We start from the raw sequence: 15,417 nt of genomic DNA, 5'->3' as shown, positions 1-15,417 counted from the left end.
CACAGGGCGTTTTGTGAGCTATCGTCTTGGGCAAATGAGGGCCAAAAAAAACCAAAAAGAGATCTGAAGATGAACTGCATAGCAGCAGGGTTTGGGACGAGAGGGACCCCCTTGCTAGCAAAGGCGAGCACTTGCGCGGTACCAGCAAGGGCTGCCCACCTCCCGGAGGGAAACGTTTGTGTGAGCGCAGGAATGACCCGGAAGACCTTGGCGCGGCTGCAGAGTTTTCCGGGAAATGTAATTTCTGGGTCCAGGCGCCATGACCCTTACAAGTAGAGGGTGTCCCTTGGTTCCGAGATGTATCGTTCACCAGAGGACGACTGTGTGCCCCAGGACACTGCGCGTGGTCCTAGCTGGCCCCCAGGACACTGCGCGTGGTCCTAGCTGGCGGCTGTGGCTCCACAGCCCCAGGCGGCTTAGCTTCTTATGAAGCCCTGACCGGTTTACCCGCTGCGCACAAGGTCTGCGCAGCCGCATAGACCCTTGGTAAGTGTGGTCTTCCGGTGCCGGCGGTTCCCGGCACCGGGGACACGTGTCCCGCACGCGGAGGATTCTGGGAAATGTGGTTCGGCCGTGGGTGCACGAGGTCAGTCCCGCGATAACCTCAGGGCTGGAGGCAGATTCCAAGCTAAGGAACGGTTTGGGACAGTGTCCTTCCCGGAGGTCGGCGGCCGTTACCTGCTCACCAGCTACGCGGCGCGTCAGGTCCGCGGAGTCGCGAGCTCCGGGCGCCTGCGGGGACGGTGAGGCCCTGCTGAGGACTCCGGCAAGTGTGGGTCCCGGCGGCGACGGCGGGGCTCAGGCCTTGCGTCAGCCCCGCGGTTTGACACCGGCCGGGGCTTTGGCATTTCCTGCCCTTCGTGTCGAGTCGTGTAAACGCCGGGTGATGACGGCGCCGACCTCTTGGCACTGTTGTGAGAGCAAAGTGGGCGCGAGAGCAGACGCCAGCCGCAGTTGTTTTGGGGTTATGTTGTCATCAAGCTGGCGCTTTCAGTTGTGTAACCTTGAACAAATAGGTTCTGTATCTCGGAAATTCCGTTTTGTCTTCATTAAAAAAAAAAAAAAATCTTGTTTAAAACTCCTGACCTCAAGCGATCCGCCCGCCTCCGCCTCCCAAAGTGCTGGGATTAAAGGCGTAAGCCACCGTACCAGCCTGGCCAACATGGCGAAACACCGTCTCTACTAAAAAATACAAAAAAAAAAAAAAAATTAGCTGGGCGTGGTGGCACGTGTCTGTAATCCCAGCTCTTCGGGAGGCTGAGGCAGGAGAATCGCTTGAACCTGGGAGGCGGAGGTTGCAGTGAGCCGAGGTCGCTCCATTGTACTCCAGCCTTGGGCGACAGAACGGGACTCCATCTCAAAAAAAAAGAGACAAAAAGAAATCTGGAATAATGTGAATGTCCACCGTCCAAAGTGGTGAAGATTGAACAAGCTGATAAAGTTATTACTGTTGTTTTATCAGTCTTTTATATACAGAATAATTGATTTTCCCCGCAGGTGACACCTGGTAAATGGTTAGCCCTTGCGGAGAAACACCCTGTTAGTTCCCAGGGAGACACTGGCCTCCCGGAGAGTGATTACCAGTGTACCTTTCCATTAGGGTGTGTCACAGGTGCCAGTCTGATTTTTCATGACTACTGTTTTCTGTCCTTCTGTGCCCTCAGGACACTGCCCATCTCTAAGATAAGAGCCTGGAAAGGGGACTCTATTGGATATTGGAAATTGCAGAATAATGGCTGAGGTAAGTCGGTGTGTCCCAAAGTCTTCCTGAAACACTTCATGAGGCCTCTGTGTGTTTGCTTTGCTTCTGCCTGTTCCCACCTAATCAAGTCCATTTAAGGGACTGGATCTATGCTTCCTTTCACTATAGGAAGGATGGAGCCCACAAGAGAACACCAAGGTATTGCTCTCTTCACCCAGTGTTCCTCTTTTCTACAGTTTTCTGCTAGAAGACTTTCTAGATTGACAAAATTTTTAAACTGTAATTCACAATGCAACTTTGGAATGTAAGGTTATTTGGTTTATGGTTGTCAAAACTGTACCATGTGGTCTCAAGTGAAGAGATGTTTGGAGTCGTCCTTGATTCTTCCTTTTGACTTATAACTAATATTCAGGTCCTCTAGTTGGATCTAAACGATACACCATGTACACAGCATCTAACCATTAGCTAGCCCATCACCACCACCACCACTACCACCCCAGTCCGAGCCACCTGGATTATTGGGGTAGCCTCCTAGCTGTATTCCCAGCATCTGCCCTTAACCCACATCAATTTGTTCTCAGTACAACTGTTACTGTGATCCTATAGTTATATAAATTCCTGTCATTCTTCAACCTAAAATTTTTCAGTGGCTCTAACTGAGTTACTTCTGCAGTGACCTGTTTGTACAGTTAGGCCATTACCTCTCTGATCCCACCTTCCTTCTCTGCCTCCTCATTCCTTTGAGCTCTAGCCACTGTCACCAGTTGCTGTGCCATCCACGTGGAATATTCTTCCCCTACATATGCACAAGCTTGCATCCTTATCTCCTTCATGTATTTCTTCCGTGGTTACTTTCTCAGAAAAGCTTCCCTGAATGCCTATTTGCAATTGTAGTCACTTTCCCTTCACTAGCACTTCCACTCCTCTGTCACTGCTTTGTTTTCCACGGCGCGTGTCACTCACTAGCTGATGTACTGTATGTTCAGTATATGTACCTGCTCATTATCTGTTCCTGGTGGGAGAAATGTTTTTTATTTTTTGTTGACTGCTATAGCTTCAGTACCCAGGGTGTTACCTGGCACCAAATAGATTAGTAAGTAATTGTTGGATGAATAAGATGAGTAATGAAGAACTGGTGGGGCAGAATTATGGCATGGAAGGTGAAGCTTGCACAGGAGGGGATGTAAGTAGCAGATGCATATGTTGGGTGAAGTCTGTTTTCCTGGAATAATTAGATAATTAGAACTGAAAAACTGACATAGTGGTGCATGCCTGTTGTCCCAGCTACTTGGGAGGCTGATGAGGTGGGAAGATTTCTTGAGCCCTGTGGTGTGAGGCTGTAGTGAGCTATGATTATGTCACTGCACTCCAGCTTGGTGACAGGGCAAGAACCTGTCACTTAAAAAAAAAAAAAGTAAAGGCTAAAGTGAGCTAATACCAAAACCATTCATTGGTACTTCTAAACACTTACGAAGTACCTGTTAGGAAAAGTTGTGCATGGATTTCAGTGTACACTGACACACAGAACTTCATGATCTAGTGCAGTATTGTCTAAGAGAACTTTCTGCAGTGGTGGGAGTGTTCTGCATGTGTACTGGTCAGTACTATAGCCACCAGCCCTGTATGACTATTGAGTACTTGAATTTTGGCTTAAGCAACAGAGGAAATGAATTTTAAATTGTACTTAAGTATTTTATTTTTACATTTTAATTAATTTAAATGTTGTAGCCAAGTTGGCTAGTGGCTCCTGTGTTGAAGATTGCAGCACTGGTGGAAAAGTAAGAAAGCATAAGAAATTTAAATAAGTGCTAGAATAGATATCCTGTGTTCTTTTGGGGGCTCAGATGGGTGAACATCTCAAGCTGCCCAGGCAACTGAAGGGGAAGAAAGAAGCATCCTGGCTCTAAGTTGTCATGACTGGTTTGTCAAAGATATGAGAAATGTTATTTTTATTTGGGATATAGGCAGTTAACTAACACAGTGGCAATTAACAGGTGAATATAGAATAAATTTTGTGTAGCAAATTGAACTGTCAAGTCTCACTTGAGGATAAGTTATTGTTTATTTGGAAAACATATGTGTTGGATTGTATCTGCTTGCCTATATAAAAAGATGAGATTTCTTCCTGTCCTTTTAATCTCAATAGTGGATTGCTTGTGAAGTGCCTCAAGGTCTGATTTAATGCTTATTCAGTAATAAAACCATTTTCTTTTTGTTTCTACATTTGTGGAGAGGATTTTCTGCCATTGGAAGGAGGTTTGAATTTTAATTATTTTCCCCAAACCTGAGAAAAGTAAATTCTGGCTTTAAAACCAAAGACCCATGCCACTTGTAGACATGCATGCAAAATATCCAAATAAAGTACTACAATACTGAATGAACTCTCAGAGCTAAAAAATAAACCACAGTAGAGCAGTCTGTTTTACAAATCACAGACAGTAATAATGCTGTATTAAATGGATGTACTTTTTGCACATATTGTAATTTGACTAGCCAATAAACTATTATTGAATATTTAAGCTTCTAAAGTTTTACTATTTTAAATAATACTGTGAAATGAGTACTATTGAGAAGAATTTCTAAGTGCATCTGTGAGCATTTTTTTTAGAATATTTTCTTTGAAATGTGCTCTTTTATTTTTTTCTCTTATTTCCAGGTCCTATTTAAGGACTGTCTATGGCAGGAGTCCTCAACCTTTTTGACACTAGGAATCAGTTTCGTGGAAAACAATTTTTCCATGAAAGTGGGAGGTGGTGGAGGTGGTGGTTTGGGGACGAAACTGTTCTACATCAGATCATCAGGCATTAGTTAGATTCACATAAGGAGCGTGCAACCTCGATCCCTTGCATGCGCAGTTCTCAGTAGAGATTGCGTTCCTATAAGAATCTATGCCAGAGCTGATCCGACAGCAGGTGGAGCTCGGGTGGTAATGCTCACTTTCCTGCCACTCACCTCCTGCTCTGTTGCCCCATTCCTTTTTTTTTTTTTTTTTTTTTTTTTTTGAGATGGAGTCTTGCTCTGTCGCCCAGGATGAAGTACAATGGCCGGATCTCAGCTCACTGCAAGCTCCACCTCCCGGGTTTATGCCATTCTCCTGCCTCAGCCTCCCGAGTAGGTGGGACTACAGGCGCCGCCACCTCGCCCGGCTAGTTTTTTGTAGTTTTTAGTAGAGACGGGGTTTCACCGTGTTAGCCAGGATGGTCTCGATCTCCTGACCTCGTGATCCGCCCGTCTCGGCCTCCCAAAGTGCTGGGATTACAGGCTTGAGCCACCGCGCCCGGCCTGTTGCCCCATTCCTAAAAGCCACAGACCAGTACCAGTCCGTGACCGGGCGTTAGACCCCTAATCTATGACATCTTCAGTCTTTTCACCCAGGAGTCTCATATTTCAATTATTAAATGTTTGTCAGTACTCGGTTTAAGTATACACCATAAATATATTTTTCTTTTTTGTTTATGAATCAGTTATGTGTATGTTTTAGTCTATTTGTGCTGCTATAACAGAATACCCCAGACTGAGTAGTTTATAAATAATGAAAATGACTTCTCATGGTTTTGGTGCCTGGGAAGTCCAAGACTAAGGGGCAGACATCTGGCAAAGGCCTTCTTGCTGTGTCATTTTATGGTGGATTGGCAAAGAGAAGAGAGAGAGGCAAAGGGGGGCCTGAACTCATTTTTTAAAATAAGGAACCCGCTCCCCCAGTGATGACATTAATCCATTCATGAGGACAGAGTCCTCAAGGCCAATCGTCTCCTAAAGGTCTCACCTCTCAATACTATTAGAATGGCAATTAAGTTCAATATATGCTTTTTTAGGGAATACAATCAAACCATATGTCTATCAGTCTTTAATATAAAGATGTCTTTCTTTCTGAACCCATTTTTTGTGAGCTTTAGTGAATCTTCTTGAGTATCCCATTTGAGAGACAATCACTTTAGCCTTATTTTTAATTACTTATCTAGCACTTAAGCTCTAAAAGATATAACTAAATACTTGACTCTGCTGTCAAATGTTGCTTTTTAAAAATTCATATAATTCTAAACTTTTAACAAAATTAACTACTGAAGTGAAGCTATCATGTTTGTCTCTCATTCTTATTGTGTAAAAATTCTAACTACATAAGTGTCCCCTTTATTGTATGTTAATTCCAACTACATAACTGTCCTGTTATTACTTAACTGAGATCACATTCCCAATCATTGTCACAGCTCCTGAATCTTTTTCCATTTCTTCCACAAGCAGGCTGATTTTACCCCTTCTTCAGTGACAGAAGAGGCCTGGGCTATGACTGAGCTTAAATATATTTGCTATTTCAGGTGACATTTAGTGATGTGGCTATAGACTTCTCTCATGAAGAGTGGGCATGGCTAGATTCTGCTCAGAGGGACTTATACAAGGATGTGATGGTCCAGAATTATGAGAACCTGGTCTCTGTAGGTAAGGATATCACCCCTTCCACTCCAATAGGGGACACCTTCCTTTTGCCACTCTGAATTGCTGAAGAGCCTCCTAAGTAAATGGCTGAATTTCTGTAGCATGTTCCCAAGGAAATGTGTGGCTCTGTTGTGCCCTGCCTGAAGCTTATCTTTCCATTTCAGTGAACGCCCTTCATCCCTTCTTGTCCATAATAGAGGACCACAGCTTAAACAATTCTATATTCTTCCTGTAAGCAGGTCTTTCCGAAACTAAGCCATATGTGATCATGTTATTGGAGGATGGAAAAGAGCCCTGGATGGTGGAGAAAAAACTGTCAAAAGGTATGATTCCCGGTGAGTCATGGTGAACAAGACTAAGGAAGTTTTTGTTAAAAGATGTTTATTGTGAGTGTGGAGGCATTTTACGGATACTGTCTTCAAAGATCTCAAATAGAAATGAAAAATTGAGGCATATTTAGCTTATATTTTCAAAACAATTGCTTCTCCCTCTAAAATTATTATCTCTATCATTCATGTCATCTAATGAAGGTTAGAGGTTTTTGCCATCATAATAATTCAAATTGTTACTATATTCATGGAAAAGTAAGACAATTTATTCTTTCTTAATTCTACTTAAGCAAAATATACTAATAATTTTAAGCTAAGAAAAGCTGTCAATTAGATGGAAAATCACTTTTCTAAATTTGTAGATGAAATATGAACATATCAGAGGAAGTAAAGGACATATAAATATGTTTCTAGGAATAATATTTTCTAATGTTCAAGAAATAATATGATTCACACAGTTTCTTCATAACCTCAGAAAGCCTAAATCTTTGTCAGCTATAAAGAGCATTTAGATTACTTTGTTTTTACTGCAATTGTTTAATGTAGTAGTATCAATTCTGTATTTTAAGCTTGATAATCTGGCAGCAAATTGAGATTAATGGAAGGTTGGAGAAAAAGGCTATGAGACAAAATGCAATCTTTCCCATATGAATATAGGCACAAAAAGATGATTTGTAATCCAGAATGCCTTCCACATCTTATTTCTGATAGTTTCCTTTTTTTCAATACTATTTTATCCATTTTGTATAGTTTACCCATTTCCTTTATCACACTCTGTTCCTACTTCTGTGAACTTTCTATTCTCTGCTCCATTTGAGCATTGTTCAGAAGTCACTGAAATATTTGAGTTGTCAGAGCTGTGTGTTTTCTGGGGGCTTCATTTCTTATCCATTTCTCCTAATTCCACTGTAGAAGTTTTTTTCAAGAAGTGGGGGAAAAAAAAAAAAAAAAAAAGCAGTGCTTTGCTTTCTTGATATATTTCAGATTGGGAATCAAGATGGGAAAACAAGGAATTATCAACAAAGAAGGATATTTACAATGAAGATTCACCCCAAACAGTAACAATAGAAAAAGTTGTAAAACGACATTTTGAATTCTCAAATTCTAATAAGAATTTGGAATATATAGAATGCAACAAATTTAGAAGCACCTTTCATTCAAAGTCTACTCTTTCCGAACCACAAAACAATTCTGCTGAAGGGAATTCACACAAATATGATATATTAAAGAAGAATGTGTCAAAAAAGTCAGTTATAAAAAATGAGAGAATCAATGGTGGAAAGAAACTTTTGAATTCTAATAAAAGTAGGGCAGCCTTCAACCAGAGCAATTCTCTTATCCTTCCCCAGACTTGTAATAGAGCTAAAATCTATACATGCAGTGAATGTGGGAAAGCCTTTGGCAAACAGTCAATCCTCAATCGCCATTGGAGAACTCATACAGGAGAGAAGCCCTATGAATGTCGTGAATGTGGGAAGACTTTTAGCCATGGCTCATCCCTTACACGACATCAGATAAGTCATAGTGGAGAGAAACCTTACAAATGTGTTGAATGTGGGAAGGCCTTTAGCCATGGCTCATCACTTACTAACCATCAGAGCACTCACACTGGAGAGAAACCATACGAATGTATGAACTGTGGAAAGTCTTTTAGTCGTGTGTCCCTTCTCATTCAGCATCTAAGAATTCATACGCAAGAAAAACGCTATGAGTGTCGTATATGTGGGAAGGCCTTCATTCATAGTTCATCTCTCATTCATCATCAGAAAAGCCATACTGGAGAGAAACCTTATGAATGTAGAGAATGTGGGAAAGCTTTCTGCTGTAGCTCACACCTTACTCAACATCAAAGAATTCACAGTATAAAGAAAAAGTTTGAATGCAACAAATGTCTCAAAGTCTTTAGTAGCCTGTCATTTCTTGTTCAACATCAGAGTATTCATACTGAAGAAAATCCCTTTGAAGTTTAGAAATGCAGGAAATCCTTCAACCAGCTTGAATCACTGAATATGCATTTGAGAAATCACATTAGATTGAAACCCTACGAATGCAGTATATGTGGGAAAACCTTCAGTCATAGGTCATCCCTACTTTGACATCACAGAATTCATACTGGAGAGAAACCTTATGAATGTATTAAATGTGGGAAGACCTTCAGCTGTAGTTCAACCCTTACTGTACATCAGAGAATTCATACTGGAGAAAAGCCATATAATGTAATGAGTATGGGAAAGCTTTTAGCAAAGGCTCAAATCTTACTGCCTATCAAAGAGTACATAATGGAGAGAAACCCAATAATGTGGTAAGTGTGGAAAAGCCTTTAGATCATATGAATCACTATACATGTGAGAAATCTTACAAAAGAGAAACTATTTGAAGCAGTGTTTATCATGGTAAACTTCATAGATCCTCCCTTATTTAACATCAGAAAAAATTTATACTGGGGAAAAGTTGTATGAATGTGGTGAATATGGGAGACTTTTAGCAATGATGCAGACATTTTTATTTATCAGAGTTTATACTGTAGAGAAATCATATGAAGTCAATAAATGTGGGAAAGCCTTTGTCAGTATTAATCCCTTAATTGACATAAGTATACTCACACTAGGAAAAAACTGTGTACATGTAGCAAATGTGGGAAAGACTATAGGCAATAGGAATCTCCTACAAACTCCTACAGGAAAAAAGTTGTATGAGTGTGGAAAATTTAGAAATTGAAGGAATTCTTCAGTTCCAAGTGCATCCCTTATTCTACAGGAAATAAACTGGAGAGAAATCTCATTATATAAGAGGCAAAGGAAACTTTCACAAGGGATAAATCTGTTCATATTTTGATCGTGGTGATGATTTTTCTGGTTTTCACAACTGTCAGAAGTTACAAATTGTACATTTTGATATACATGCTTCTTATATGTCATTTATACTTCATCAAAGCTGTTAAAATAAAAAAAAGATTTAAAATACAATTAGGAAAAACAATAGAATAAGGCATGTAATAATGGAGGAATATGCATTTTTAACTGCATGTGGATGATTAATAAAAATGATTACTTATTAGAACATAAAGTAGGTCTCAACAAATTTCAAAGGATTTAAAAATTTCCAGAGGATATAATTTGATCTCAATGCAATTTTCATAGAAATCAGTAACAAAAAGTGATTGCAAACTCTTCATATTTATACAAATTAATTATCCAGTTGTCACAAACAACCTGAAAATTCAATAGATTAAAATGACACTCGATGATGATGACAATCATTGATCCCTCATGTGCTGTGTGTTGGCTGGTGTTTCAGCTGATATAAGCTGGGCTCGGCTAGATGGTGAACACTCAAGCTGTGGACTGGGTAGGAGTTGGCCCCTCCTGTAGGTTGGGCTCAAATATGAGCCACATCTATTAATTCAGGGGTTCACACCTAAGAACCAGCACTTCTAGGGGAAAGGTCGTCTCATAGTGACCACAGGAATGTGGGAAGGAAAGACTAACTGCATGGTCCTATTGAAGCAATTAACTACCTATTGTCTGCTAACATGCCATTGTCCAAATCTAGGAACATCAATGGAGTGAGGGTACTTGGGGGACTGCGCCTGAACTGGGAGGGCAGTGAGTGGTGTATGGACACTGAATGATGACATGATTAGGATCATGTAAAAGACTGTTAGGAAAGCAAGGCTTTCCTGAATTAACATGGACATGGAGGTGTCCTCCAATGTCGTAAGATGTTCTGGATTAGACAATGATACATGAACATTTCAAGGTGAACCTCATACACATTAACTTCAGTTCCCAAATAGCGATGCTACTGAATGGTGGTGTGAAATGTTAGACTGCTGCTGGACATCTCTCACCCCAATAACACTGAAAATGCTGAACATGCTTTTTCTTTGTCCTTTCATAAATCTACGTTAATTTAGAGTCAAGTGAACGCCTATTGTGTCTGTTTTATTGCCCATAAGAATCTGCAACTGTTGCTGGTGGCCGTGCAGTCCTCTAATTGTCTATGAAACCAAATTAAAATTTTTAAAGCTTTTGCAAAGAAAATCCCAGGCAAATGACTTTCTGGGACATTCTGGCAAATACTTAAGGAGGAAACCAATCTTATACAAATTCTTCCAAAGAATAAATAATGAGGGTATCTTGTCTGTATCGGTCAGTGTTCCTGCAGGAAAGAAATGGCAAATTCACACTGGACACCTGAGGAGAGTTCAATGAATGACTCTTGGCTCTGGCGTGAGCAAAGTTAAGGGAAATCAGTAAGAAAGTAAGAAAACACCTGGCCAGGAGCGGTGGCTCATGCCTATAATCCCAGCACTTTGGGAGGCCGAGGCGGGCAGATCACCTGAGGTCAGGAGTTCGAGGCCATATTAGTCAGATATGGTGAAACGCTGTCTCTACTAAAAATACAAGAATTAGCCAGGCATGATGGTGGGCGCCTGTAGTCCCAGCTACTTGGGAGGCTGAGACAGGAGAATTGCTTGAACCCAGGAGGCAGAGGTTGCAGTGAATTGAGATCATGCCACTGCACTCCAGCCTGGGTGACAGAGCAAGACTCTGTCTCAAACAAAACAGAACAAAACAAACAAACAAAAAACCAAGGATAGAAAAAGCAAAGCACCCAAAGGGAGACAAAGAAAAGGAGCTGTTCCTATGATGCAGTGAGACCTGCAACTGCAGGAGAGGTCAAACTCATGGGACCTTTGGCCATCAGTAGAGGGACGCAGCCACTGCCAATCTGCAGCCCTAAGGGAAATCAGCTGGGAGCAAATCACTTCATCTGACTCTCTTCGTCCTTCCCATGTCCTGCCATATCTCCAATGTGTCAACACCCCAAAAAACAAAGGGCAACATAGACCAATGTTGCAATCCAGAAAAGACCATGTTCTGGTGTACGGAGCAGGTTGGGGAAAGGGTAGCCTAGATCTTGTAGAATAAATGGAAATCACCACTATATTCCTCAGTTAATTTAATGAGGCTGCTATAATCTTGACAGCAAAATTCAACCACTCAGGGACACAGACAAAATTTTCCACACAAGATATTGGCAAAATGAGATTATATATAAAATAATACTATATGCTGATTAAGGCAGATCTATACCAGAAATGCAAGCCAGGTTTCATATTAAAAAATCATTTGATATACTTTAAAACATTAACAGAACTAAGAAAAAAAACATATGCACATTTCATTAAATGTAAATAAGATGTCTTATAATATTCATCATCTTGTTTAAAAAATGTTCTCAGGCTGGGTGCGTTGGCTCACGCCTGTAATCACAGCACTTTTGGAGGCCAAGGCAGGTGGATCACTGGAGGTTAGGAGTTGGAGATCAGCCTGGCCAACATGGCAAAATCCCGTCTCTACCGAAAATACAAAAATTAGCTGGGTGTGGTGGTGCGCGACGGTAGTCCCAGCTACTCCACTGACTGAGACAGGAGAATCACTTGAACCTAGGAGACAAAGGTTGCAGTGAGCTGAGATTGTGCCACTGCACTCCAGCCTAGGAGACAGCAATTCTGTCTAAAAAAAAAAAAAAAGAAGAAGAAGAAATAGAAAATAGAAACAGAATAATATATCCTTAATCTAACAAAGAGCATCTACCAAAAACTCCTAAACTTCCTATTTAATGGTGAAATATCAAAAATTATCCTTTTGATTCTGGACGAAGGGTATCCAGAGAAGAAGGAAAGAATAGGGCAAGGAGGAAGAGACAGGAGAGGACGGGGGGAAGAGGATGGGGAGAAGGGAGTGTGAGCTGCACCCTTGTAACCTGCCTGCCCCAGCTCCTCCACAGCCGGCTGTCCTCCCCACCCTCCCCACCCCTCCACATTGGACCACTCTCCACTCAGCAGGCTCTCGAGCTACAGCCCGTACCCAGGAAATCTCATCTCCCAAAGCCCTGCCCAGAACTCTAAAGTGAAGCCAGAGTTGAGGGAGCTCCTCCCCCAGTGTCAACCTGGCTCCCACCTCCCAGTACGGGAGAAAAGCAAAGCAGGTGAGCTGGGAGGAGCGCAGGCTTTGGGGACAGGCCGTTCTCCAGGTGCCAGCCTGGCCGCAGGGCCAACGGTGCCTGGCAGAGAACCACAGGGCTCAGTAAGCAGAGGCCACGCAAGCCCCAAGGTCAGATTTGAGTGCGAGCCAATGTGGCCAGGCAGGCAGGGGGCCTGGATGAGGTGCCCAGAAATCCTATCAGCACCACTGGGTCCCCTAGAAGAAGCTCAAGTTCCCAAAACAGCTCGGGGTTAGAGGTTAGGGATTAGTCAGACCTCATCTTGGACAGCAGCCCCAGCCCTGTCTCAACCCCAGGGACACCAGGGCATGGGGCTGTCACAAGGAAGTAGGTGGCTCAAGGCCAGGTGCCTGTGCCTTGGCTGAGGGACACAGCTCAGGTCACTTTGCTCCATGACTCCTGGGACCCTACAGACTTCCCTCCCTGTTCTGCTGCAGCCCAGTGCACAGCACGCTGCTCTGCTGTGCCAGGTTGTATTGTGTTGAGTTGTGCTGTGTCATGTGCTGTAGTTCCTGCAGACTCCCTGTCTGGAAGCTCTAGGGTCCTGGCCTCTAAGAAGCCCCAGCCCCAAGTCAACCTCAGGCAAGGCCTGCATCCCTGCTGCCTCCACTTCCCTGGCTCAGCCTTGAAGCTCCCGCTGACCCCTCTGCCACTCATCTACCACCCATCACCCCCAGTTAGAGGCCAGGAAGCACCAAGGGCCATCTCCCCCCTCTCTCCACCCTTTCTCTCTTCCCTCTATCCTCCAGGACACACAACTCCAACAGAAACCAGAAATCCTGCAAACGCTCTGACCCACCCACTGACCCCAGGCCACCTACTGCCCAGGTGTTTGGCACAGGGGATGCCCCTACACTGGCCCCATGATGTACCCTCGTGGCCCCGAGGCTGCAGCACAGGATTCCTGTCTGGCCCTAGGCGTGCCCTGGGCCCTGCTCTCTGCCACACCTCACAGGACAAACCCAAACAATTACTGTCCTCCCTCTGAAATGGTGGGTGTAGGGAAAGCCTCACAACCCTCCTGTGCCCAGGCCCCTCACCCCCACACTCCGGCTGGCTGCATCTGCTGCCCAGAGCCCTTGCTCACAAGGCGTGCAGCCCAGACCACGGTGATGGCAAGAGAGGCCCTTCCTAAGCCTAGATATGGTCTAAACCTTCATGGAACTGCTGGTCCCAGTGCTAGCCAGAGTCCCGGGTGAGGCTGAGATGGCTCAAAGTGGTGCATGGGAGATGTCTGATATCAACCCTCTCCTGGAGGTAGATGATGTCTCCAGCCTGGTGACTTCCCTGGCCTCCAGCTATCACCACCCCCAGTGTCCCTAAGGATGAAGGTGCAAGCTTGCCCTGGCCCTAGCATAGAAAGTGCACAACCTGGTCATGTCATGCAGGTGAGGATACCTGTGTGCCAGGTAACCTCAGGCGGGCATGGTGGCGCTTGTGGGACAGTCCTGTAACCTGCAGTGTGGTGGGTGGGACGGATGTGTGTGACACAGGCAGGAACTTCCCCTGATGGCAGTTGAGGACCCACATGTGTATTGGGTGGGCGCCGATGGGAGTGGCTGGGCACAGGCAGGTGAATGAGTGACAGCTACACAAACTCCACCACTGAGCATGTCACTCCCAGGGCAAAGCACATCAGAGCCACAGGCCCAGTCCTGGGAGGCCCAGAGGGGCCTCAGGTCCCCAGGAAGCCTCCTGGCCCTCTTTACCCTAGGAGGACCCCCACTCCTTCTAAAGACCCCCTCCCCCACTGCAAGCCGGCTCCACCTGTAGCTGTGGGCGTGGGAGGGGCACAGAGTGCTCTGGGGGCCAGAGAAGGAAGGAAGATGGACGGAGGGTGGACCTCTGCTCCCTGACCCTGCTGCTGGGCCCTCTGCGGCCCTCCTGGAGCCCACACCTTTCAGCTGCAGTCTCCCAGCCTTTATCCCCAGAACGAAGCCCACTAGGCCAGTGCTCTTCCACTGCAGCTTTATGTTCGCCTTGGGAAGGGTTCCTAGATTGTGCAAAGTGAGAAAGGTCCCCTATCCCTGTTCCGCAGGGCCCCCACTCCAGGCCTCCCCTATCTCTCCCTGTCTCTCTCAGAGGCAGAGGCAGCATTAAATTAAAATTTAATTTAAATATTAAAAAGAAAGTAAAAAATTCAAATATACACCAACAGTAGACTGCTCTGGCTTGCATACAAAGAGATCCATTGCCCCTTTGGGTGGGCCAGGCAAGGTCAGGGTCTAAGAAGCGCCTCTGGTGGGAGGGGTGGGGGGGTCAGGCTCTGATGGCTGTGGGAGGAGTGACTCCTCCCAGGATGAGGGTCTCTGTTCTCCCAGCGCTCACTCAAGTTCTGTATTTCCAAGTCCTTTCAGGGAGCGTAACGCACATAAGAACGCCCATTTGTGTCACAGATAGGTGGCCGCATGCATTTTCAGGAAATGTCCTTGGCCAACTACAGCCGGCACAGTCCAGCCCAGGGCGTTCTGTGAGCTGTAGTCTCCGGCAAGTGCATTCCAAAAAAACCTCAAATACCATAGAAGCTGGACAGCATAGCAACAGGGTTTGGCAAGAGAGGAGCTCTTTTGCTAGCAAAGGCGAGAGCTCGCGCGGTACCAGTAAGGTCTCCCCACGCCCCCGGAAAGAAATATTGATGTGAGCGTACGCTGACCCAGAAGAGTTTGCCATGGCCGCACGGTTTTCTGGGAAGTGTAGTTTCTTGGTCCCGGCGCTATTGTCCTCAAAAGTAGAGGGTAGCCCTTGGTTTCGAGGTGTATCTTTCACCACAGGATGACTGTGTGCCCCAGGACACTTCGCGCATGGTCCTAACTGGCCGGCTCTGGGACAACAGCCCCAGGCGGTTTAGTTTCTTAGGACACCTAGACCGGTTTGCCCGCGGCGCGCCAGGTCCGCGCGGCCGCAGAGACTCCTGGGAAGTGTGGTCTTCCGGTGCCGGCG

The 15,417-nt window shown here is 44.7% G+C and overlaps 1 protein-coding gene across 4 annotated transcripts; it reads left to right on the top strand.

The window, feature by feature from the left end:
• The first annotated feature begins 549 nt into the window (after window positions 1-549).
• On the top strand, window positions 550-9,484 carry ZNF302 (zinc finger protein 302). Of its 4 annotated transcripts, none has more exons than XM_031934832.1 (5): window positions 550-743; window positions 1,665-1,741; window positions 6,019-6,139; window positions 6,373-6,459; window positions 7,450-9,484. In XM_031934832.1, exons 2-5 carry the CDS (start codon window positions 1,733-1,735, stop codon window positions 8,433-8,435), a joined length of 1,203 nt encoding a protein of 400 aa, XP_031790692.1. In that variant the 5' UTR covers window positions 550-743; window positions 1,665-1,732; the 3' UTR covers window positions 8,436-9,484. The 4 variants fall into 4 exon arrangements, with proteins under 4 accessions (XP_031790692.1, XP_031790694.1, XP_031790693.1 ...); XM_031934834.1 differs by having other exon boundaries at window positions 550-705; window positions 6,376-6,459; window positions 7,450-9,029; XM_031934833.1 differs by having other exon boundaries at window positions 6,376-6,459; window positions 7,450-9,029.
• The last annotated feature ends 5,933 nt before the right edge of the window (window positions 9,485-15,417 follow it).

The sequence above is a fragment of the Piliocolobus tephrosceles genome, chromosome 21 (genome assembly GCF_002776525.5).
Source record: "Piliocolobus tephrosceles isolate RC106 chromosome 21, ASM277652v3, whole genome shotgun sequence".
NCBI lineage: Eukaryota > Metazoa > Chordata > Mammalia > Primates > Cercopithecidae > Piliocolobus > Piliocolobus tephrosceles.
Note: the sequence above shows the minus strand (reverse complement) of the source record. Positions and strands in the feature narration are given on the sequence as shown.

Coding starts and splice junctions, on each gene's coding strand:
- ZNF302 (XM_031934831.1), top strand. Junction 6,140..6,372: donor TGAGAACCTGGTCTCTGTAG/GTAAGGATATCA, acceptor TCTTCCTGTAAG/CAGGTCTTTCCGAAACTAAG. Junction 6,472..7,449: donor GTCAAAAGGTATGATTCCCG/GTGAGTCATGGT, acceptor GATATATTTCAG/ATTGGGAATCAAGATGGGAA.